We start from the raw sequence: 23,427 nt of genomic DNA, 5'->3' as shown, positions 1-23,427 counted from the left end.
GTACAGTGCTGTATAGACTAGACAGTTTGTAGACTGCAGTTTGTGCACTTCCACAAATACATATAAAATAAGTGACATTTCTATAAAATACTACTACTGCTACTGCTACTACAGTTTGAATAAATGCAGTAACTCAGGGGATCATGTTAGCATAGCATAGTGTGTTTACATTGCATTGATTTATGGATCTGACAGTGTGTTTGCATTATTGAATACTTCACACTAAATATGTTATTGATCAGTTTCCAGTCTTTTCCTAATGATGACTGTTTTAAAAAACACCTCTCTCACTTGAGCTAATCACTTCATAATGGAAAAGGTCGGCAGTAGGCAATGATACTGTATGCTACAGTGCTCCTGGCAAAGACACAGGATCTATTTTTGGCCTCTTGGCCTTCTTATTTGGTTTATATTAGGCATTGGTGTGATATCCTGCCTCAACTGTGGATCATCTAGGGAATTTGAAACACTTTCATTTTTCTCAAAACCCTGGTCTATTTATAGTGGAGGGTCCTAATCGGACATAAAAAGATAGAGCAGTTGTTGCTGTGTGTGAACACAGGAACTTTCCACGGACCAGCAGCTGCGGAGTCTCAGTTAGCAGCAGGCCGAGCGCTCGTTGGCAGAAATAACAAAGTGGCAAGCTGTCTGATAACTCAGGGTTTACGCGGCTATCTGCAGGAACAATAATACCGCAATCACATGAAGCAGTGTATTTCTGCTGAACAAGGGGATAAGCCAAAGATACAAGCTAATCACATATGAGGTCATGCTCTTAACAGAGTCTAGAAACATGAAGCTTGAGCTTACTTTTCCCCCTATCAGGGCACATGTCATTTATGGTATTGGTCAGCCCAAACCAGCGACTTTAGTTCACAATCAGATTTGTACTTATGGGATAGAATTAGGCCAGAAGAGGATTAAACAGGGGAATACAAGTCGCAGATTTCCCCGAATTAGGGAGATCGTTGAATTGACACCCAGCGTTTTACACAGTGTTACAAACATTTCTGTTAAAGCTATATTTTATGTATGGGCATATAGTTAGACTGAGTTTATTTAAGCCTTTGCATAGTAGATATGTGTGGCATGCCAGCTCAAGAGAACCTGTAACACTGTTACGCCTCTGAGCTCTTTAAAAAAGTCAGACTCGACCTCGCACCCGTCTGAGAGATAACATTCTTTCCACTGCCTCCCAGACCATGTGTGAGTTTTCGCTCTCTCACACACATTCACACACATACACCCATGCACACAGGCACACAGAGACACAGACACAGGTTACAACTCCCAGGACGCTTCACAGAACTGATTAACAAAAAATAAAGAAATGAAGGGTTAGTTTTAGAAAAGTTTATTAGTAAGTTAAGTAACGGTTCAGTTTAAGAGTCCAGATAACATAAACAAAGCATAGCTGCTCATTGATCAGCTGATATGCTCGAGTGATATCAGTATCAGAATCTTTTTTTGATCACAGGATGGTAAATTGCAGTTGTTACAGTAGCAACCGTTTGTGTAAGAATAAACACTCTATAAAATAAAATTGAAAATGTTGTTTATAAATGTATGACTATAGTAAAGTGGCTAAGTGGCAGTAACTGGAATATGATACGCTTGAATGTTTTATTTATATATATATATATACTTTCTTACCGTACTTCACTACACTGGAGTACCAACACTGAAATACCTCCAGGTCAAGCTATTCGCTAAAAACAGAAGTGCTCTATTTCGGAAGCCCACCGTTGTAGTCGTGTCTAAAAGCACACTCTCTGTATTGCAGTACATCAAGCTCACTCCTACACACAATGCAATGCAATAGCTAGCATTCAAGTGTTGTATCCTAGAGCAGTGGTTTTCAACACCAGTCCTGGAAACCCAATGCCTTGCATAGTTTCAGGTCTTCTCTGCCTGAAACACACGTAGTCCAGCTCATGAAGAATTTGATAATTACATGATGAGCTGGTTTAGGTGTGCTTGGGGCTGGAAATGATTGAAAATAGCGGGTCCTCTGGACTGGAGTTGAAAAACACATTTCTAGAGTGAAGTTCTCAGCCCTTAATTAGCTTGTTAGGGCTATGGCTCGTTCACAGTCATTGTAAGGAAAGGCCAGGTGATGCAATTTATTAAGCATTTTTTAAATTACTTTGTCCCAACAATCAACAGCAATAGGTTCCTTTAATCAGCTGCCTCACACTCTGAAAATTAAAATAGTTGATAACCCCAAGGCAGGGGAAAGCTACAAGTAGATAGCAATGCTTGTTCAGTTTATAATGTATTTAAGAAATGGAAGTTCCTTGAAATAGTGGAGGTCAAGTTCTTGAAGATTTTGCAGACTACCTGTGGTGGTGGTGCACTGTTCTACTGTGCAGCAACACCTGCACAAATATGACCTTCATGGAAGACTCATCAGAAGAAAACCTTTTTTCACAGGGATGTCTAGATACTTTTGGACATAGTTTGTAGCCATTACAATCAAGGTTAGCAGAAAAGCACATGTAACAGAGATTACAAATAAATCATTCATAAAAGAGCAAATGTTAATCAATATGAAGCATTACATTTAAAGTAAATATCTACCACAGCACAAAACCATGCTACACTCTTAGTAAAATGAGTCCATGGCCTGAAAAAATAAGAATCATTAAAAAGGTTTAAACAACCATGTATCAGGCCTTGTTTTTCAGGAAAAAAACTCTCCAAACTCCAAAAAAAGTTTCCGAACTTCCAATGGACGTCAGTGTAAAAAGATTTGTAAGTCATTTTAGAGCATTTCCATTGGTCCAATCATCATAAAATTCTAATACAAGGTAAAGAACAACTGCCAGATTATGTCAAAAAAGATGACAAATTGAGATACAAGTTTTTTGCACGACAGCACCAACTCTCTTCTTGAACCAGGAACAATTTTTTTAGAGTGTAGAAAAGAGAATCATGCTCTGGTAGCTAGGTGGAATTTACTGATGCATACATTTCGTTGTATGCTTATGTTTATCAGTGGTGGAGGGGCACTCTGTTAAGGGTTCCACCTGCACATCTGGAATGATGCTGGTGGTAGAATCTTTGGAGCGCGCTCTGTAGAATCAGGAATTCCAGGAATGATGACAGCGAGAAATGAGACCTGGCTGAGCTTTTACGACCTAACCTCCTGCAAACTGCAGTGTGCAGACTTCAGCCTCAAAGGCGTTATTATTACAGGTGGCAAACTCATCGTTTATCATTTAAAAGCAACTATCAGTGAAAGCACATTCCTTCATACTCTCACATGTCACAGAACTTTAGTAGTTCAAATGTTTTAATGTGACTAAAGAGGAACTTTCATACTTCTTTAGTCTCCATAAGAGGCAACTGCGTTGTTTACGGTGACACAAAAAGCCACTTTTACTGACTACTGCAGTCTCAGAATTATTCAAACTCTTTACAAGCGTCTTTAGTATGTAGTAGTTTGCTGTTATGACCTGCTGCATACATGATGCATATCCAGACACCAGCTTCTGACAGCGTTCCTGAGGAATCTTAGCTCATTCCTCATGTGCACTGGCCTCCAGTTCACAAATATTATTGGGTTTGCTGATGCAACTGCCTTCTTCTAATCCCTTCAAAGACTTTCTATGGGGTTCAAGTCAGACATCGGTGATGTCGAGCCTTTGTGGACCTGGTATGTTTGAGAACATGTTGAAAGGTCCAAAGATGCCCAAGCTTCAGCTTCCTCACAGAGGGCATGATGTTTTTTCCTAGAATTTCTGATACTTGATTGAATCCAACTTGCCCTCCACACACTGCAGGTTTCCAGTGCCAGAGGAAGCAAGGCAGCCCCAGAGCATCACCAAGCCACCGTCATGCTTCAGTGTAGGCAGGGTGTTGTTTTCAGCATATGCTTCATTCTTCTTCCTCTATACAGATCACTGATCCACAAGCCAAAAAAAGGTCCAGTTATTTTTCATCACTATGCAGAACAGAATCTCAAACTCTCAGTGGCTTGTTTATGTGGTCAGTAGAGGTGTACAGGCATTGTAGTCATTTGAGGGTTGTTGACCACCTGCCTCTTTTGGATTCTGGTGGCAGCCGGTGATAGCTTAGGTAGCATAGCCAATGTTCCTTTAGATTTTAACTTGCAAACTATGCTTCGAGCTGTATCTCTAAGAACATTCAGTGTCCTTTGAACATTCAAGACTTTGGGACTTTAGTGGTAATTACAAGTGGTTGTTAAGGTAGTTGTACAGAGTCTTACTATTTAAATGTTTTTTCTTTGATTGTTTTATTGCAAACAGCTGAAATGTAGCTGATAAACCTAATTTGCAATGGAGGTTGAATCCTTTTGAGTGAAATTGTACATTAAATTGAGCTATCTTGTACATCAGGAACGCTACTCTTTTTTTGTACCTGTACTTACAATAGCAGTGTTTGGCGCCATCTAGCGTGTGAATTGTACAGTATGAGCATATCTGTCTAGACTTCTGCTTTAACTGTACATTCCAAAACACATATTAATAGATAGCAGATACTCCAAACTCAAACATCCTGAAAAAAAACACTTTTTTACCCTTTTATTAATGAACATTTCTCTTTAAAAGACCTTATTTCTAACATTACTTTTGCCCAAAGCAGCTTTTTACAGAGAAACAACACATACATTATCCAGTGTGAATTATTCACCATCATGAGATCTCCCACACCCAAGAAAAGTCCTCAAGGCAGTCACCGTTCTCCCTTTTCTGGGTTACAGTAAACATTAAAAGGCCCATAAAAGACCTATAAGAATTGACAAACTTAAAATTAGAAGCATTACAAAAAGACTGATTCAATAAAATCAACACTAAAACACCTTCTAAAATGCACATACAGTAATGACTATTCATCTCAAATCAATAGTGCATTGGTCCATCATTTCTATCATCTAATCAGTGTTTTTACATGATCCATCATCAAATCACCTACACAAATGAAGGTGAAGCATAACAAGAGTTAAAATCATCACATACAGATGTGTGTCTGTATAGAATTCATAAAAAAGATCAGCTATTCAGATATGTACTCCTCATTGAACAGATTTGGCTGAGTTTCTGGCACCACAGAACTGTATGCAGCAGTATCCCAAGGTATTCCATCATGGTAGCAATTTAACATGTGCCATTAAGGCGTCTCATTAAGGTTTCCCAAACTGTCTGCCTATACTGATAGTTATGCTGAATGTATAGTCAGGCTGATTTTAAGGCATCCCAGCTCTTTCCCCATGCTCCCCAGTACCCCCTGCACACGGTAGTTGCCGTTGGTCAGCCAGAACGGCAGGTCTAAATTTGGCACGTAGAAATCAGACTGAGGCAGAGAGTAGTCACCCTTGGGGGGGGGGAAGAAACAGAGAAATTTGTTAGAAAGCATTAAAAAAAGGACATAAAAATAGCAAACAACATAATTAGCTAATACACTAATACACTGTATAATTGATTTATGAAAATGTCTCAAAATAAATAAATAAATAAATAAAAGATGAAAATGAAAAACAATTATGAATAAAATGCATTGTCATTCATTCTACCCTAGAAAAAGAACGGTTCTAAGAAATTAATTAAAGCCTAATACTGCCATGGCATTCATGTTCATTAAAGTATTTACACGTCCGACCACACCTATACACACTTTCATACTTCCTATATTCACTTATATGGGCAAAGGTATCAGGACGCCTGTTTATTTGTTTTTTCCTAAATCCAGGCTATTAAAAAGCGCTCCTTCTGCTTTTATTGGAGTAACTGTCTCCACCTTCTACTTGATTTTGGAGCATTGCTATAAGGATCTAATTGCATTTAGCAACAAGAGCATTAGTTAAGTCAGGATGTTGGATAATCAACATCAGGGGGGAGGTCATGTTTATCTGCTCCAGAGAGTCTATTGACAATTCTATTATATATTCTATTCTATTGTCAATACTACATGGACTAGACAAGGGTCTACAGGGATTAGACAAGTTGTGCGTGTGTGCATTTGCACATCTGTGTCAGCAATGGATGTAACTTAAAATAACTAATTGCATTCATTACAAGGGGTGTCCAGAATGAAAATGTAGTGTTTATTAATTACAATTAAAATTCACTGAATGTCAGTAATTAACAGAAAACTGTGCTCACCCTTTGGAAGTCATGTGATTTTTCAGTTTCAGATTCAGGTAATAGTATTTATATCATCAATAGTCACTGCATGCTTTTAAATTTTTTACATTAAATGATATATAAATCTGGCAGTCGTTCTTTACATATTCATGTTTTGTGATGCAAATATCACAAAAAAAGAAAAATGTCCAAAATGAAATTAAATATATTTACACAGACCCCCACTGAAAGCCATGGCTTTTTCTTTTTCCTATAAAGTTGCTATTTTGAAAATATAATAATTTTTGTTTTTTAAATAGTATGTATTAAAAAAAAAAAAAGAAAAAGTATGGCCCCTTTACAATGTGCCTCATAATCTTTGCAGACCGATCAGAGCATCCAGATGTCCATTCTTCACTTCAAAACATAATAAGAACTTTAAGAGAAGGCAATGCGTGTCTGAGCACATGCCAAAGAGTTTGACAAAGTCCAGACATGTGACACTCACTGCTTTGAAGGGGCAGTGGCAGGGGAGGCCATACGTGTGCAGGGGTTCAGGGCAGTCCTGGCCTGGAGGAATGAGTTGGTCCAGTATTTCACAGCCGTCAGGATAGTGGCAACTCCCAATCTCCTCTACACACGGCACCTTGACCCAGATACCAGCTACCTCCTTCTCCAGCGTGACATTCACCTGAAACATCACGACAGCAAGTGTAAAAAAAAACCCAAACAAACAAAAAAACCCCACACAGTTTACAGCTTTACAACCATAAATTCAGAACAGCCTGAGGAGTGACCTCATAATGCTGTTATGCAGTTGTTGAGATCAAGAGTGCTTGTTCTATCTGTTCCACCGTGCCTTGTGCTAGTCACGAGGAGAGGGGGGTAATAAGCATCAGAGACACAAAAAACAAAAACATCTAGTTCCACTGGCTGAGCTTATGTTTATAATAGCTCACACATATGCTTTTCTCGATTATTTGGTATAATAGACCAGTTCAGAGCTTAGACTAAGGGAGGGTGGCGAAACAGCAAAAGGAGAAGTAAGCCATGTACTGTGCTTCCTCTGGGTTGTATGGGCCGGGCATGTGATACTTGAATGAACCCTTACGACTGCAGGTGAATCACCATGTTGTTTGTAACAGATGAGTAAAGTGATCCACTGCATAATGTTCCACGGGAATATTAGACACTATTAGAAACGGTCAGTGCAGCATTGAGCTAGTGCACAGACCAACAAACTCTACTACTACTACCCCTAATGCATATTAAAACCGCCTCAGGAAGAGTGTTTCCAAGTTTCCATGTTTTGTGAAATGTGCGCCACTCAAGTAAGGCGTGCAAAAATGTCTAAACGGTACATTTTGAAAGGTTGTGTCCGAAAGTGTGAATAAAGGTGCAGTATGTTGCTCCATACACCATGCTATATGGCCAAAGGTTTGTAGACACCTGCTCATCCTATGCTTCTGTCCCAATAGAAGATATTAAATATAAAAACACTTTGAGAACTTTATGTTGAGGATGGTTAATATGATGGTACTTTATTGCCATACAATAAATTAGGTGTTTGCTTTTCTCAGCATGCTGCGGAAACCGCCAATACCAAAAGAGAACTGGACAACTGCATGAACCATCAGAGAGTGGAACTACCCCTTTTTAAGTGGCCGCAGTGCAGTGCAATGTTTTTTTTTTAATAAGCTGGGGAAACTGGTGCATTCTGTTGTACTAGTTAAACTAATATTTAAGCAATATATACATAAACAATAGTAATACATATTATCTTATCATGACAAGGTCAACCTGGTGCCCCATCACATTGATGTTTGAAAGCTAGTAATTAGAGCTCAGCTCTAATTGGAATATTAGGTTAGCATAGCTAGATACCTTATGATCAGTGTCCACAGCAGTAGCCTAATTCAGACTGCATTTACTTTGAATATAATACGACCACAAACCATTTGATTAAAAAAAATGACAAAAAATCTACAAAAATCTGGAATAAAGAAACTCAGGCGAACATGACAAAATAAGGGGGAAAAGGAGTAAATAAATAAATAAATAAATAAAACAACCACAAACTGAATAGAATTACAAAAGTCAGAGGTCAGAAAAGCAGCATTATGCAAAAAAATTCGCTCTCCCTACTGACTGTCAATGCCAATTCTGTGTAATTTTCACTCTGAGACACCCCTAAAGGACACACTTTTCACATGCATTTTCGGACAAGCTGACAGAACCAGCCTTGAAAGTGAAAGAAGGACGTGGGCTGACACTGTAGAGTAATGCTGCGTTCACGTGCTAGCTGGAAGATCCCATGTCCCACTTGTGAAGTCGGAATTACGAGCAAGTCACGTTCACAAGCTTTTTCATAGGAACGACATGAAAAAATGCTGGCGGCTAGTCAGTTTGCTATAGATAGAAGGATGAACAGCACTGTTCTACAGCAAGTTAAATGCACACAGATTACAGATTAAAATAATGTGCAGAAATAACCATTACCAGCAGCTGTGGAGTTGAAAAAAAAAAAAAAAATGTCTCATCCAGTACTGATTCTGTTTTCTCTGCCATGTTAAAAGGTTGAAGGTCACATCAGCTTGGGAACTCTGGTATCAAAATTTCTCTGAATTTCCCACTAGAAATGTACGATGTGAGGGGGTGATCACGTGCAATGTCTAGGTCTGGAGCTGGTATTTACCATAATTTTGATAGAGCATGAACAGCGCATCAGAATTTGACACAAATATGACTCGGGTTGTGCAGATCTCACCTCTCAAAGCTGATATTTCAGCTGATTGTCAGCCGCACAAACAACTGCTTCACTTCCCCCAACTAAACCAAAGGAACATTTAAGGCATTTGACTGATGTTGTACATGCAGACTTTGGCATCATTTACATATTTTACAACATTAAAATCCTTTTAACCCCAATAAAGACCCTGAAACCTGTCAGAGAGCTGGACTATCCCTTTAGTCCCTCTGAACGTGGGGGTGACTTACAGACAGAGGGGAGACCAGCGCCACTGATGTGGAGCCCGATGCACTCGCGGTCAAATCTCCAGGAATACTGATAGGATCTGGGGACACGTTAAGAGCCTTCAGAACCGCTGGATCATCCGGCTTTCCGCAGTTTTCCCAGGAAAATCCCAAAATCTAACACGGGGAAAGAAACATTGCAGTTGCAGTGAAGAGTTTACCCGTTTTCTAATATGTCTAATAATTATGACAGCTAGCTAGATAGCATCTGAGGAAGGGACCCTCTCACCTGCGCTAGTCTCGGTGGTCTACTGATCTCCACATCACATCCTCCTTGCGTTAAAACAACACTTGCGACTGAAAGAGCAATAAGAAGAGGAACAGAGCTCATCATTGTACAAATCAGTCCAGAGTTTAGAGCTGCACTTTACACTTGGTGGAAGAAGACGCGCAGTAATGAGAACCGGCCGCTCGCTCCTACTGCACACTAAACACCCGACACACACACACACACAGCCCTTTAAGGGTGTCGCTAGTCTTTACTCGACGGAGAGTGAATATTAAACATGGGCTGTTGCAGAAACGAGTGGTTGTTTGCGTTTTCTTCCGTGTTCTGCATCCCAGTACACAGTAGAGCCCCCTAAAGGCTGGAGGAAGAGCCAAAAGGGAAAATGTGTGATACTGGTTCCAGCCAGAAGATGGCAGTGTTGCACTGGCGCTGGCTTTCAAACCCCGACGTAGAAATGTTAAATGCTCAAAATCGATGTTTTGCTAATAAAAGGTTTTTAAAATGCAAATATTAAAGTTTATATCCTAATTCTTCCATTTAAATGAAATTCTTCCAGTCGCATATGCTAACATGCTAATATTATAATTCCCACAAGTGAGGTTCTGACATACACATGTCCAAATATTTGTGGACACCCCCCTATATTGAATGCATTCAGCTACTTTAAGTTGCACCCATTACTGACACTGATGTGTAAATGCCTGTCTCGTCCATGTAGAGAAGTATTGCCAATAGAATAGGACCCTCTGGAGCACATAAACATGAACCTGTTGGCAGGGGGGTATAAAGAGGGGTGTAAAGCCCCCCAGCATTGAGCTGTGGGGCAGTGGACCTGCTGGTGGTGCTCCATCCTAAACTGTTGGGATGAGTTGGGAAGTTGGGGGGTGAGTTGGGGGTGGTCATCATCCAACATCGGCTCAGCTGAGACAGTTACTCCAACAAAATTAGGATGAAGCAGGTGTCCCAATACTTTTATTAGAATTTGATATTTTGTCAGTTTGACTTTTACTACTACTATGTACTATATACATTAATACATTGTTTGCCTCTTCAAATGTAATTTATTAATTGACATGATATTTGGTTTGCCACACTAATCCATGGCTACTGACTGACAAAGCATGTTAAATGATAATAATATATTATATTATATTATATTATATAGTAAGATTAAATTATAATATAATTTTTTTTTAAATGTACTGTATAAATGAAGTAAGATGTAAAAGTACATGTAAATTGTGAAAAGCCATGAGTCTCATATGTTAACATGCTAATACATGCTTTCTACTAGTGAAGGTTTTGACATATTAAAATGAGATGTTTTTAAGAGTTTAGCATTAATAAAATTTCATATTTCATTCATGAATTGCCATGATTTGTGGAAGCTGCTGACTTCAGAGCAGAAAGTAACCGATTACATAACAAATTTTGAATATACAGTGAACTCTGTCCTCTTCTGTCTCGTCCCCATCCATAAGTTATGGCAAAGCACTGTATGGTGGCTTTTACATGGCAGCTTATTAATTAGCTGCTTTTGAAAACGTTTGGTGTGAATGCTACTTATTTTGGTGGAATGCTGCGTGTTATGGACTGCATAGTTGGCATATGATGGCACTGCAAGTGTGCATGAGTCACCTTTAATCTCGCTGCGTGTGAGTGCACAGGTAAATGCCAGCCCATATGTGCACAATAATCTCCTCATGTCTCCATCTGTAGCTGATCGGAGCAGACTACACATCACGGAACTGCTCATATTACAAGGGAAAACCCACTTGTCAAATTTTTATATTTGGTAGAGATTTACTAAAGGGTTACAGGTCTGCTAGATTTATACCAGAGAGTGGACTGTTTCCAGCTGGGTTAATCAGGGCTGTAGAAGTAGATTTCTGGTCCTTATAGGTTATGTTTTTTATTGTAATATTTTAATTATATATATATATATATGTGATCAAATATATTTCATTATATATATATATATATATATATATATATATATATATATATATATATATATATATATTATTTTATTTTATTTGTTTTTTAACAACATCAATTCATCCACCCTGGCACACCCTACATATCTTGTGAACATGATCAAATGTTCAACAGAAATACTTCACCATCTCAAAGACACAGGGTTTTGTTACGGCAGCAATGGTGAAATTTTATAAATAATGGACTATTGTACATTATATTGCAGTTAAGTTTCCATGTATCATGTTTTATGTGACATTTATAGTTTTATTTGCCACAGTCAGTTTTTTTACACAGATGCCATAAATCCGTTTTGCTCACTCATCACATAAAGCCACTCCTTCAAGAAGTCAAGCCACTTCTATTCACGGTCATTTCTGTGGGTATTTACCTATTAATCTCATGCTCAATAACATACACTCATTCTCATTGTCATTTCATTTACGTATGAACACTGATATCCATCAATATTTGAGGACAAGAGGATCATATATCCATCTGCCAGTGAGACTTCATGTCTCTTGAATGTGCTGGTTTCGTGTCATGTTAACGCACTGTGAGATGGCAGGCATGTGTAGATTTGTTAAATGCGTGAGTCAGAGAATGCAGGTTTCTGGAGGAGTGTCCCAACACGAAAACTCATGGCACAAATCCAAATTTTACATTGCTTTCATCTATCTAGAAGAATGAAGCCCAAACCTGAAGCCCAAAATTTTGCAGTAACCTTTCACAGTTCAATTCTGTTAGAACTGAAGAGTCAGTAGAACAGTTTTGGAAAAATAATGTGAAATTGGCATTGAAGGTGTTTGCAGAAGTTTGTTGAACATGGCACCAAAGTACACTACTCTCTTAACGTAAAGATGCTACCAAGTGTCCTTTAGGCGATTCCATAGCTGAACCATTTTCAGTTCTACAAAGAACTACAAAGAGATGTGAGTGTGAAGAACCTTTAAATGAAAAATAATCCTGAATATAACACTGAATATAACACTGAATATTTTATCTGGTGGTTGGTGTGGTGCAACAGATAATGCCACTACCTGCCAGTGAACTACCATACCACGTGGGAGACTGGGGTTTGATTCCCAGTCTGGGTGACTATGCTGTGCTACACCAATAAGAGTCCTTGGGCAAGACTCCTAACACTACACTGGCCCACCTCTGTAATATGAGTACCCTTGTAAGTCGCTCTGGATAAGAGCGTCAGCTAAATGCCATAAATGTAAATGTAAATGTATCTGACCTACACTCTTAAAAATGAAGGTGCTACAAAGGGTTCTTTGAGTGATGCCTTAGAAGAAGCATGTTTAATTCCATAAAGAACTGTGTGTGTGAAGAACCTTTTAAAAGGTACTTCTTATATATATATACTTCTTTATACCTTTTAAAAGGTTCTTCACACACACAGTTCTTTATGGAATTAAACATGCTTCTTCTAAGGCACCACTCAAAGAACCCTTTGTAGCACCTTCATTTTTAAGAGTGTAGGTCAGATAAGATATTCAGTGTTCAGTTCTGTTAATTAACACTAGCGTGATCAATTCTTTTTAGCTGACTGTAATGTGCAGATCCTTGGTAGTACTTGCCTTTTTGTTGTTTTGTGTGTTTGTGCTGTAGGTCTTCAGCCACATCACTGTAAATGCTGCTGGACAGCCAGCTCTTTTTGGCCTGTACTGCATCTTTGGCTGTTTTCTTTGGCCGTGTCTCTTATTTGTCTTTGTTAATGGTCTTGTGTGAAGTTTGTCAACCTGAATTTTTTTGCACTTCTATACACCAACGCCTTGATCAGTCTAAGGAGTCCAAAAGAGGTTGAGGTGGCTTTTCCATATCCACCAAGTTTTGATAGTTTAAATAGTCAGGTTTTCTCTTTCTTTTATTTTTATACAGGCCAGTAGAACCTTAGGATAGGCCTAGTATATTGTTTGTTTTATTATTTTCTTTCCTTTGGCACCGTCTCGTTTGGCTCCTCTTAGGCCTCTGTTTCATCTAGGCACTGATTATATACTCTTGTGAGGTTGTTGGACGATTCATTCTATTAAAAGAGCCTTTGCTGAACTTCTGTTGTTGGCCTGGTGCCTTCACTCCTCTCTGGTTGTTTTCCATGTATGTTGCAACTTCTGTTAAACAAGCTGCTGGGGGCTGTAACTATTGGTGGGTCTGTAGCCTACCTGGAATCATTAGGCGCAAGCTAGGGATTCCCTCTGGACAGGGAGACAGTCCAATGGTCTTCCTTGAGCATCGCAATTAAGTTTAGGGCCTGGTCAACATGACATTTTGTTCATGAGGACAGTTTGATAACTGGTGGGGCAGATGTGGACAGCACTTTGTAACCTTCAGTAAAAACATAATACCTAAATTGCTCCCTTGCTGCAAATGTGGGATAGCAAGGTATATGCCATGAAAGGTTAAACACAGAGGTTGAAATGTGTTATACTGCTGTGCAAAGGCTGTAAAGTGTGTTTCTAATTTTCTAGTTTTCTAAAATATGGGCTTTAAGGGTTAACCCAGAACCTTTTTTCTCTCCATAGGTTTAGATAAACTTTCTAAAGGACAATTTATGTGTGTGTTTAGGAATCATTGACAGATGAAAATTGAATGGACTAAACTGGCAATGAGAGACACCTGGTGGTTTAAAGTGTTACTGTAAAGCAGAACTGGGAACACAGCAGTTATTTTCTGACCACTGGAAAGTTTATACTCTTTTCAAAAACTAGCTAAAATGATTGGATTAATATATATTAATAAATATCATATATAACATCGTATGATTATGATTAGCATTCAAAACGTTATTTATGGGTAGTGTAGTAATTTATCAACCGGTTTGGTTTAAATTGAACTTAACATGTTGTTGTGACTTGTGATGATCTTCTAGAAGTATTTCCTAATTGTCTAAGCTAGTCAAGCTTAGTCAAGCTAGTCATTCACTTCCCATTTCTGACCTAAATATACAGTTATTCCTTTTGGGTTATGAAATACTCCAGGCCCATTTTTTTTAAAGCTAGTGAATTGCTGGTGTGTAAAACTGCAATGGATATTTGTGAGATATCATCATCTATTCTGGTTCTTGGGCTGATTATTTGCAGGCACTTTCAAAAGTGTTCACTCATTTGCCAACAAAGTGTAAACCTGCAAAGGCTGTGGTCACTTATTTGGGCTGTGATGTAGGCCAAGGTGAAGTGCGTCCAGTGAGTGCCAAGATCTATGCTATTTTGGAATTTCATGTGCCTACACATGGCCATGAGTTAAGATGATTTCTAGGGAAGGACTTGGTCCTGCTTTTAGTAAAACTTTTCTACCATGTGTCTCGTCTTACCCACCTGCTTCAAGCGTTGTTACAAGTGTTGTTACAAGAAGACCAACATGGTGTTGAACACCATAATTGTTGTTTCACTAAGAAATAACTGCAAACAACATCAGTTAAACTACTGCACAGTTGAGAGGAAAATTGGGAAGGGGCTAGCCCCTCTGTTTGCTTTGCCATTAGTTAAGGCTGGGTCAAGTTTGGTTCTGTCAGTAGTTTACACTGACTATTACCTGCTAGTATTTCTTAATCAGATGTGCAACACAAATCAACATCTTCAGAGAGATGATATTGCTGGTGGTCTTTCTATTACAAGAAGGACACCTATAATGTATTTGATAATACTATATGTATTTTCTTCTTACAGTGGGAAATGGGGTGGGGTAATGAGGAATAGTGGTTGGCTGTCTTGAGGCTTTTCTTACTCTAATTATGAGGTGGTTTGTGAACCCTAGCTCAATAATCAATTTTCTAGGCTGGATGTAAGTAGTGAATCTGTTTTTATGGTTTATTTTTAGGGCTGAGACCCTCCCTAAATCCTGCCACTTCCATGATTTACACTAAAATCCTATTGAGAGTAGACTCACACATTTTGGGGTGCATGGTCTACAGGTTTGAAGTGGGATGGTTGGGGGAGACTTCTTTCTTAACCAAGACATGCAGTAACAATGCAGTGCAACACAATACCATACAATATAAAGTACACAATTTAACACCACCTGATTGGTGCCGTGACTGTGAATTTCTTTTTTTAGGTAATGCAGATAAACAGGGGTAACTATTTGTGCTGGGGAAAAATGTGAAAAATGCTTCTACCTCCAGTGATCTTAACTGAGAGGAGACAGTCATGCGTTTTCTCTTTTCTTCCAAGAATAGGCGTGGGAAATCAAGTCTTTTAAATCTTTTCAGTCTCTGATCATCTAAACACTGTTACAGAAGCAGATTCATGTGAGGGTGAGCTGTGAACCAGAGCAAAATAAGATTTTAATCACATATTTCAAATCGCCTTATAGATAAGTAATTGTCTGAGAGGACTCCTTTCAGCACAGTACCAAGAAGTGTATCTCTACACAGTGCTTTCACCCAGTCACCATGTCCCGTTCCTGCTGTCTTTTCCCTGTACACTGTGATTCAGAAAGATTCTAGATGGTTTTCTTTATCTCAGGGAATGAATGTTGTTTTGTCTGTGTTAGACTGACCTGGAACTAACTGCTGTGTGTGTGTGCTTCAATGTGTATAGTGTCATATACAGTAGGCATGTACCAACAAACAAACAATTTAAGCCCTTTGAGGTTGATAAAATATGCTGCATATATACAGCCTAAACAAATCCCCAAAACATGACCCTTTAAAGCAACATATTACCACAGGAATTGTAGTGTAGCCGCTGTATTCCTATTTATATTTTTTTTTGTCCTTGACAAATCCAAACCTGCCTATTGAAGAATGTTTCTGAAGTGTCTGACAGGTGTACGGGAACATTTACATTTAAGGCATTAAGCAGAAGCTCTCATCCAGAGCAACTTACAAAGGTGCTTCACAGTTTACTCAAAAATACCCATAGCTAGTTTGTATTACACGCCAAAGTACTTTTGGAAGAGGAAGGTCTTCAGTCTGTGTTTAAAGACAGCGAGCGACTCGGCCGTTCGGACACCCAGGGGAAGTTTGTTCCACCACTTCGGTGCCAGGACAGAAAAAAGCCTTGTCTTTCGTGGATTTTGAGGGATGGCGGGTCAAGCCGAGCTGTACTTGAAGCTGGAATGGCTCTTGGTGTGGATCGGCTTTTGACCATTGCCATCAAGTACGGAGGGGCTGGTCCTTTCTTGGCTTTGTAGGCCAGAATCAGGGTTTGGAATCTGATGTAGGCAGCAGCTACAGGAAGCCAGTGAACACAGCAGAGGATTACATGGCTAAACTTGGCTGAACATTTTTTCATTATGATCAGAATTCTTTTGCCTTAAACTGCCTGTCTTCCTTGGCCTACCATATGTTTCTACGCTCACCAGTTCTCTTCTTTTTCTAAATAATGGTTCAAACTGTTGATTTTATTAAATGTTTAAATCTTATAATAGTTGCCTGCATTGATACAATTCATCAAAAGCAAACAGTTAAGACAAACTGCCAGGGTGACCAAGAAGCTTAGAATCAAACTACATGCTGAAAGGTCTTTTATGCCTGCACTAATAAAGCAATTAAACACACCTTTCTTAATTAATAAATCATTATAAATACATGGGAAACCCAAAGTCCCAAACATTATGGTGCACTGAAATGTAGGGGCTATGTACAGAATGTTAAAACGAACCTTAAATATAAAAATAATGAAGGGAAATCACAGAGGGGCCAACAACTGAAAGCTGGGTGCACACTGCACCTAACCATTTTCTAAACCTAAACCCAATCTTAATCTCAGTAACCAAAAAATGTGTTTAAGATAAAAATAAATTACATGTATGGTTAAAACAATATGGCTTTTTTATTATTTAAAAGTCTTTTTTCAATAAAATCAGGACATTTATGTCCTGAAAATGTATGAAAACAAGCACAAAAACATACTTTAACATACACACTCACGAATGAGATATAGCTAACAGACGGCGGCATCTTGTTTCTGTCAAATTGTCCAGAACAATCAGTACATCTCTTATAGTGCCCCCCCGACACACAGCTCTTTTCTGTGATGCATCCTTTAGCCGAAGGAATGTAAGAAGCTGTAACTCATGCAGGCACGTCATGGGAGAAGCTTGTGCAAGGACAATGGCAAAATAACGTAATGGCTGTTTACCATAATTACACCATTGCCAGTGACAGCCAACACCTTCTATCATCCACATAACTTCTTTCATCAGACCTGTAAACAGTAGAACCACTCATCTTTTATGTTTCTTCTCCTACCTCAATTAAGGAGCCCATATGTGGGCACACACTTCAGCTTAAGCTTCAGAAATGTTTTGTTGTCATAGTATTTCCTGAATTGTTTGTAGTAGTTGCTTGATACAGCATTCATGCTGGAAGGTAAAATAGAAGATATTATGGTTATTAATCTGATTTGTGCACATAGTGTCATTTATTGCAATACATAAATAAATAAATCAGTGTTGGACATCAAATGAAACCCGTCAGATGTGCAGAACTGAAGCTGTTGATAGCACAAATGGAGATATTATGGAATTAGACAGAAGTAGTAGCTCCCGACTTCTAAGGGTTCAGAACTATATAATAAGCTTAGAGTTCACGGTGGTAACATTCAAGGGCATTAAGGCATTCACATGAATAACACAGCACTCTCACAAAGCTCTGTGTGACCTCATTTGAAGGGTAAGGAAAACGAAGGGTGTATTAAATTCTTATTTTAACACTGTCCTTCACTGCTCACAAGTGAGAGAGCTTCATAAAATATCTTGACTGAGGCTCCAAGATCAGAGCACACATGACTTACAGATTTTTTGAGCTATTCATTAGTTCAACTAGTCAATCAACTGACTAAATGATATACAATGTTTCTTGGCTGACCTAAAAGCTAATTTGCCACAGAGTATGTACAGTCGAAAGTTTGCAGCCCGCAATCCACACTAAATAAAATTGTTGTTACTTCTATAAAACAATGGTTCCTAAATGGTTCTGGACTTGGATTTATTGGTATAAGAAAACATGTAATTGGTACAGAATCTTTACATTATGTGTACTAGGTCTGAACCACTCTTTTAAAATTCCTTTAGGGAACCGAATATGTTTTTTTGAGGGCATCCCTTCAAAGAACCCTTTAGGAAATATCATTAGCTTCCCAAAAACGCACTGAGGAATCAGACAGTAGACCATATCCATTGCTTTTACTAAGCTAAGATAATAAGGAAGGTAACGTTACCTAGCTTCATTCCGAATAACACATCAATTCCAATAATCACACTATGCTAAAAAATGTCTTAAGTGTACAGGCCATAAAGCCCTCCACAAACATTGTACAGGAAAATACCATGAGTATAACGTTAGAGGGAACAAAGCAAGGAACAGTAGCAAGGTTGTAGGTTGGTAAACTTCTGCTAAAATTGCTGCTGAGAAGTTAACACTAGCACACAGAATAAAACAGGCTGCCCTATTGCTTCAGTCAAACAGCAAGAATAAGTCGATGTTAGCCACCTGTCAAGCAAAAGCAAAGTAATCTCCTCATCCCTTTCCAAACTCTCAGTGGTCTCGCCACAGTTGAAACACCTCACCAATGTTAACCTGATGTATGATGTAAGAACCTTTCCAGTCTTTGTTCTTCTGAGCTTCTCCTCTTTGGTGGTTTCTCAGCCATCTAGAATTCTTCTCAGTGCATAGACTTCAGCATGCATGCCAGATCTGTCTTTCCAGATCTTTTTATGGATGTGCCGTTTGCAGTTCATGAGGACTGAAATCTCCATGCCACCCCAATGACGTCCACCATACATCTGGGAGTGCAAACACACTAGACAATTCTAACAGAGCAGTGCAGAGCCATTTTTTCAGACAAGCTTTGGATTTGGCATTTCAGAATGTCAAAAGCAACCTTTGAAAAGCTATGTGTCATGATTAGACCATCTGTAGTGCCAGTCGTGGCCGCACGTGCCAACTGATAAGAGAATCATGTGACTTATGGCTTGATACAGAATAATTTATTCAGGGAAATATCCATTACTCTTTTTTACAGTTTGGCATATTAATGCCATATAACACCACTGTTCCTAGTGTCAAATCTTTGTGATATTTTATTGTTGGTTCTTTTCTCATTCTCATAATACTTCATGCCAACCCAAAGGATATTTTGCAAAGCCTTCTAGGTTAACCAATATGTTGATAAATGTGTTTTAATGTGCTGGCCAATACATTTAATAGTATGATAGCATTTTTGAATGAAATAAAAATCTAAAAGCACTCATTTGGGGGAAAACACATACAACACAGTAGCTGGTATTAATAGTCCACCAAAGCATAGCCAGGGTTTCTCGGCACAATTCCCATGGCAGACTTCACGTCATATCATGCTCATGCAACTTGATTTACAGCTTTTGTAGAACAGCTTCAAAACAAGTAAAGGCGAAACGAAACAACACTCTCTGCCAGAACTTTCACACTACTGATAGGTTCCCTTTTTTCATATAATGTATTGGGGAAATATTTAAATATGGGGGTGCTCATGCATGTATATCTTGCTACTGCACACCCCTGATTACATAATAAACCTCAAGCAATGCTTATAGTTTGTAAATTAAAATGTAGCTTTGACAAGAGACGTCTTTAAGCTTGAAGCTTTAACGCTTCAACTGCTTTGTGTAGGAGATGGTACAGTAGCACAACTGCACACAACCTCAACAACTCTTCAAGAGGTCTTTAAGTGACTAGTGCTACCGGATTTTACACAACAATTAACCAGTAAACTAATGTTTCTTAAAGTTATGACTGGTCTCGTCTAGGGTCAGGTCATAACAGACCCTCAGCCAGACCAAGCACTAGCTACGGTATAATTGTATAGACCAGTGATATCAAAGGAGGAAGATTGAAGATTCAGGGGTGAGCATACACTGAGTTAACAAACAAAACAGCTACTGAAAACACAACTGATTAATTTAACCTGAAATAAAGAACCCAAAACCCAAAACATGCATATAACCCTGTTAAAAACCACAAGAAAACGTAAAGACATTCATTTCCTACTTTTTGTGAGTTTAATAAAGTGTAACAAAGCTAGCAAGCTAACCTAGCTGTGGAGGGCCAAGTTGGTCTGAACAAGATTCAAGTTTTTCTCAGGACTTCAAAGTAAAGAAACCCTAAACATATCTCTCCTGGAACACATTTTCTCATTCTCCTTTATTGTTGACGACGCCCCCTGGCAGCCAGTAACAGGACTGCACTCTGCCAACACAAGAAAAACGCACATACACAACAGCAGCAGCAAACACAAAAAGGAATATTAAAGTTAACCCTCCTGTTGCGGTCAGCAGTAAGAAACAGTAATGGTGGTCCCAAGTCAAATTGGCTTGTTACATGTTTAACAATCAAGGAGTATTATAATAATAGCATTTAGCATATAATAAATATAATATATAATAAAGTCTTTAGCTCAGTTGATTTTAATGTAATATTTCATATTTAATTTAATAATAATATTCAATATTTATTGTGATCAAAATGTTTACCCCTTACAGATCATGGTTTACTTCTGATTAATCACTCATTTAAAAAAATGAACAAAAATGTTTGAACTGCTGTTTTCTGTACATTGGCAAAACTGGAAACTATTTAAAATATGTTTCCTGTATTTTTAAACTTTGAAACAGGTCAGTTTGATCTCCCACATAAATAGTAAAAAATATTAAGGCATGCAACATGATCCCCAAGTGAATGCCTAAAATACTACATTCACTTACTACGGCAAAGCTACCAACAAAAATGAAACAAACTCCATTGCGGCTTCCTTGACAGAATGCGATTTGAGCGGTTGATAAATACCTGGAGGTGCATCTGCCCGCACAGGGTCTTGAGACTGGCTGGGGCCTGAGGAGGAAACAGATATGCTGATAGTGGAACTTGTTCTGAATGTGGAGAATGGAGTAGGTGAAAGGTTGTAAAACAAGCACTCCCGTTAAGACACTGATCTATGCTTACATTCCACATTCGACCTACTCGGGGTGCTCATATATCAGTGGTCACAGTAAGATCTTGTGTAAACATTTGCCTTACCACAATGCGCACCTTGCTGTTCTTATCAAAACTAGCAGAAAGTGTAGACAATGTGTTTGTGTACGCTGCGGTGAGACGGATATTTCCATAATTGGGGGTGTAATTCAATTAAACTGCGCTGCAGGTGCTATAGTCTTTCAAAGCCTTTAAGTAAAAAGCAGACAGGTAGATGTGATCCTTTTCTCCTATAAATCCATCTAAATATGCATGTTGCGCAAAGGCAAAGCTGGAGATGACTCTGAAGCTTACTGAGCGAGCGATATAATTGGACACAAATGAATTCGCATCAATCAGGATCTCACATACCTCCACAAGATAACTTGCAGAGGATACAGCTTTCCTTCCTAAAGGTGGATGAATACTTACAGCCTGGCCTTTGACCTGTGAGTGTTTGTGTGTGTGTGTGTGAGTGTGTACACTCATAAAATAAATCTAAGTTGTGAAAGTATGCCACAATGTATTAAAGGGGCATTTCAGCCATGTAACATTGCTAAATTTATGGATTTATTTTGCTTCCTTCAATGGTGTAGCAGTAGACTCTAGAGTGACATTTTCTTGTTAAAAGACTAGAAAATCCCCTGATCTGGTGATGTATCCTGAATCGCAATCGAAAAATAAAATGTCCAATTAATTGTGATATTAATTTGCTATCATATCACCCAGCACTACAGTTTTTTTTTCAAATTGCCCCTTCAATTACTTACAGATTTCCAAAATGGCATTCATACAGAAGGAGCAAAAAAACTTTCAATGGAAGTACATGTAGAAAAATTTTATACCCACCCATTTTGGACTATTTTAACAGAAAGGCTGACGCATTATAAAGAACAACTGCCAGATTCAATTTATGTTAAGAGTAAAAATATACAGTGATAATATACATATGTCATTATCTCAATTTAATCTGCAATTGCATGCAAAATTGACATATTTTCACCTCTCATACTATCTACACTTTCAGACACAGACAATTCCTCACAGACTGTCCTTTGAGCCATGCGTCAGTGTGCCATTGTACACTCCAAATTATCAACGACTTTGAAACAGAGTAAAACTGAGTAAAGTCAGCACACACACACGTTTTTACTTCAACATAAAATGCAACTGCAAGGAGTGTTGTCATAGTTTCAGTCTGTTAGTCAAACAGCCCCCACTTTCTTGAGTGTATGGATATGCGTGCATACATGTATGTGGTGGTGCCTGGACAGTTCATGGCCACGGGCCCCTCCGAACACATCTGCTCTGCCCTGAGCATTCCTCCTTATCTGTTCTGTGTAGCACAGGAGCAATCTCTCTTTATGCCACTATCAGTATGAAAGCAAACCCCCATAGCTTCCACACAGAGCCTCTTTTATTTCAGACATGAATTAGAAAATTTAATCTCAGCGGAACCGTCGGCAAGTCACACTCTGACCATCTGCTGCTGTGCTACATTGTCATTATAAGCAAAACCAGGAACTGGAACCAAGGTTGTTCGTAAGCAATTGCTGGCACAGAACTGTGGCATCTGTATGGTGCACAAATGGAGCCATGCCATGTGCCTAACTTCGAGAGTGATGAGTGGGTGGAAGGAACACTTTAAAAGCTTTAAACTGCAAGAGAACAAGCGATAGTGTGGTTCATCCATTTTGCGATGTGATGGATTGAGATTGCAACTATAGTGATTGACTGTGGGCAGTTTAATGAACAAAAAAGTGTAAAAGTTGAAATCGACCACCAGTGGATATCAACTCTTTGACATCCAAAGCAAATGTTTCTCTTAAAAATAAAGGTTCTTCAAATGGTTCTTTGAGGGATGCCACAGAAGAACCAGTTTAATTCCATAAACAAAAATGTTGGTGGTAGGGGTGTGTGAGTGTGAAGAACCATTGGTTCCCTGAGCCCGGGCACTACAGGGATGACTGCCCACTGCTCCAGGCATGTGTGTTCACGGTCACTGTGTGTGTGTCTTGTCTTGTCTTATGCGTCTATGTAGAATCCATGTTATTTGACAGTGAATTTTGAAGTGGAATCAATACTGATACTCTATATGTCCAAATGTTAGTGGACACCTCTTTTAATGAATGCATTCAGCTACTCACACAGCTCAGTCTTGTTCC

General features: G+C 38.8%; 1 protein-coding gene across 1 annotated transcript; it reads right to left on the bottom strand.

The window, feature by feature from the left end:
• Positions 1–4,532: 4,532 nt before the first annotated feature.
• gm2a (ganglioside GM2 activator) lies at positions 4,533–9,668 on the bottom strand. Its single transcript, XM_072663287.1, has 4 exons — positions 9,349–9,668; positions 9,084–9,236; positions 6,595–6,777; positions 4,533–5,337 (listed from the first exon to the last, which is right to left on the bottom strand). Exons 1-4 carry the CDS (start codon positions 9,451–9,453, stop codon positions 5,182–5,184), a joined length of 597 nt encoding a protein of 198 aa, XP_072519388.1. The 5' UTR covers positions 9,454–9,668; the 3' UTR covers positions 4,533–5,181.
• Positions 9,669–23,427: the final 13,759 nt, after the last annotated feature.

Source organism: Salminus brasiliensis, chromosome 19 (assembly GCF_030463535.1).
Source record: "Salminus brasiliensis chromosome 19, fSalBra1.hap2, whole genome shotgun sequence".
Classification (NCBI taxonomy): domain Eukaryota; kingdom Metazoa; phylum Chordata; class Actinopteri; order Characiformes; family Bryconidae; genus Salminus; species Salminus brasiliensis.
Note: the sequence above shows the minus strand (reverse complement) of the source record. Positions and strands in the feature narration are given on the sequence as shown.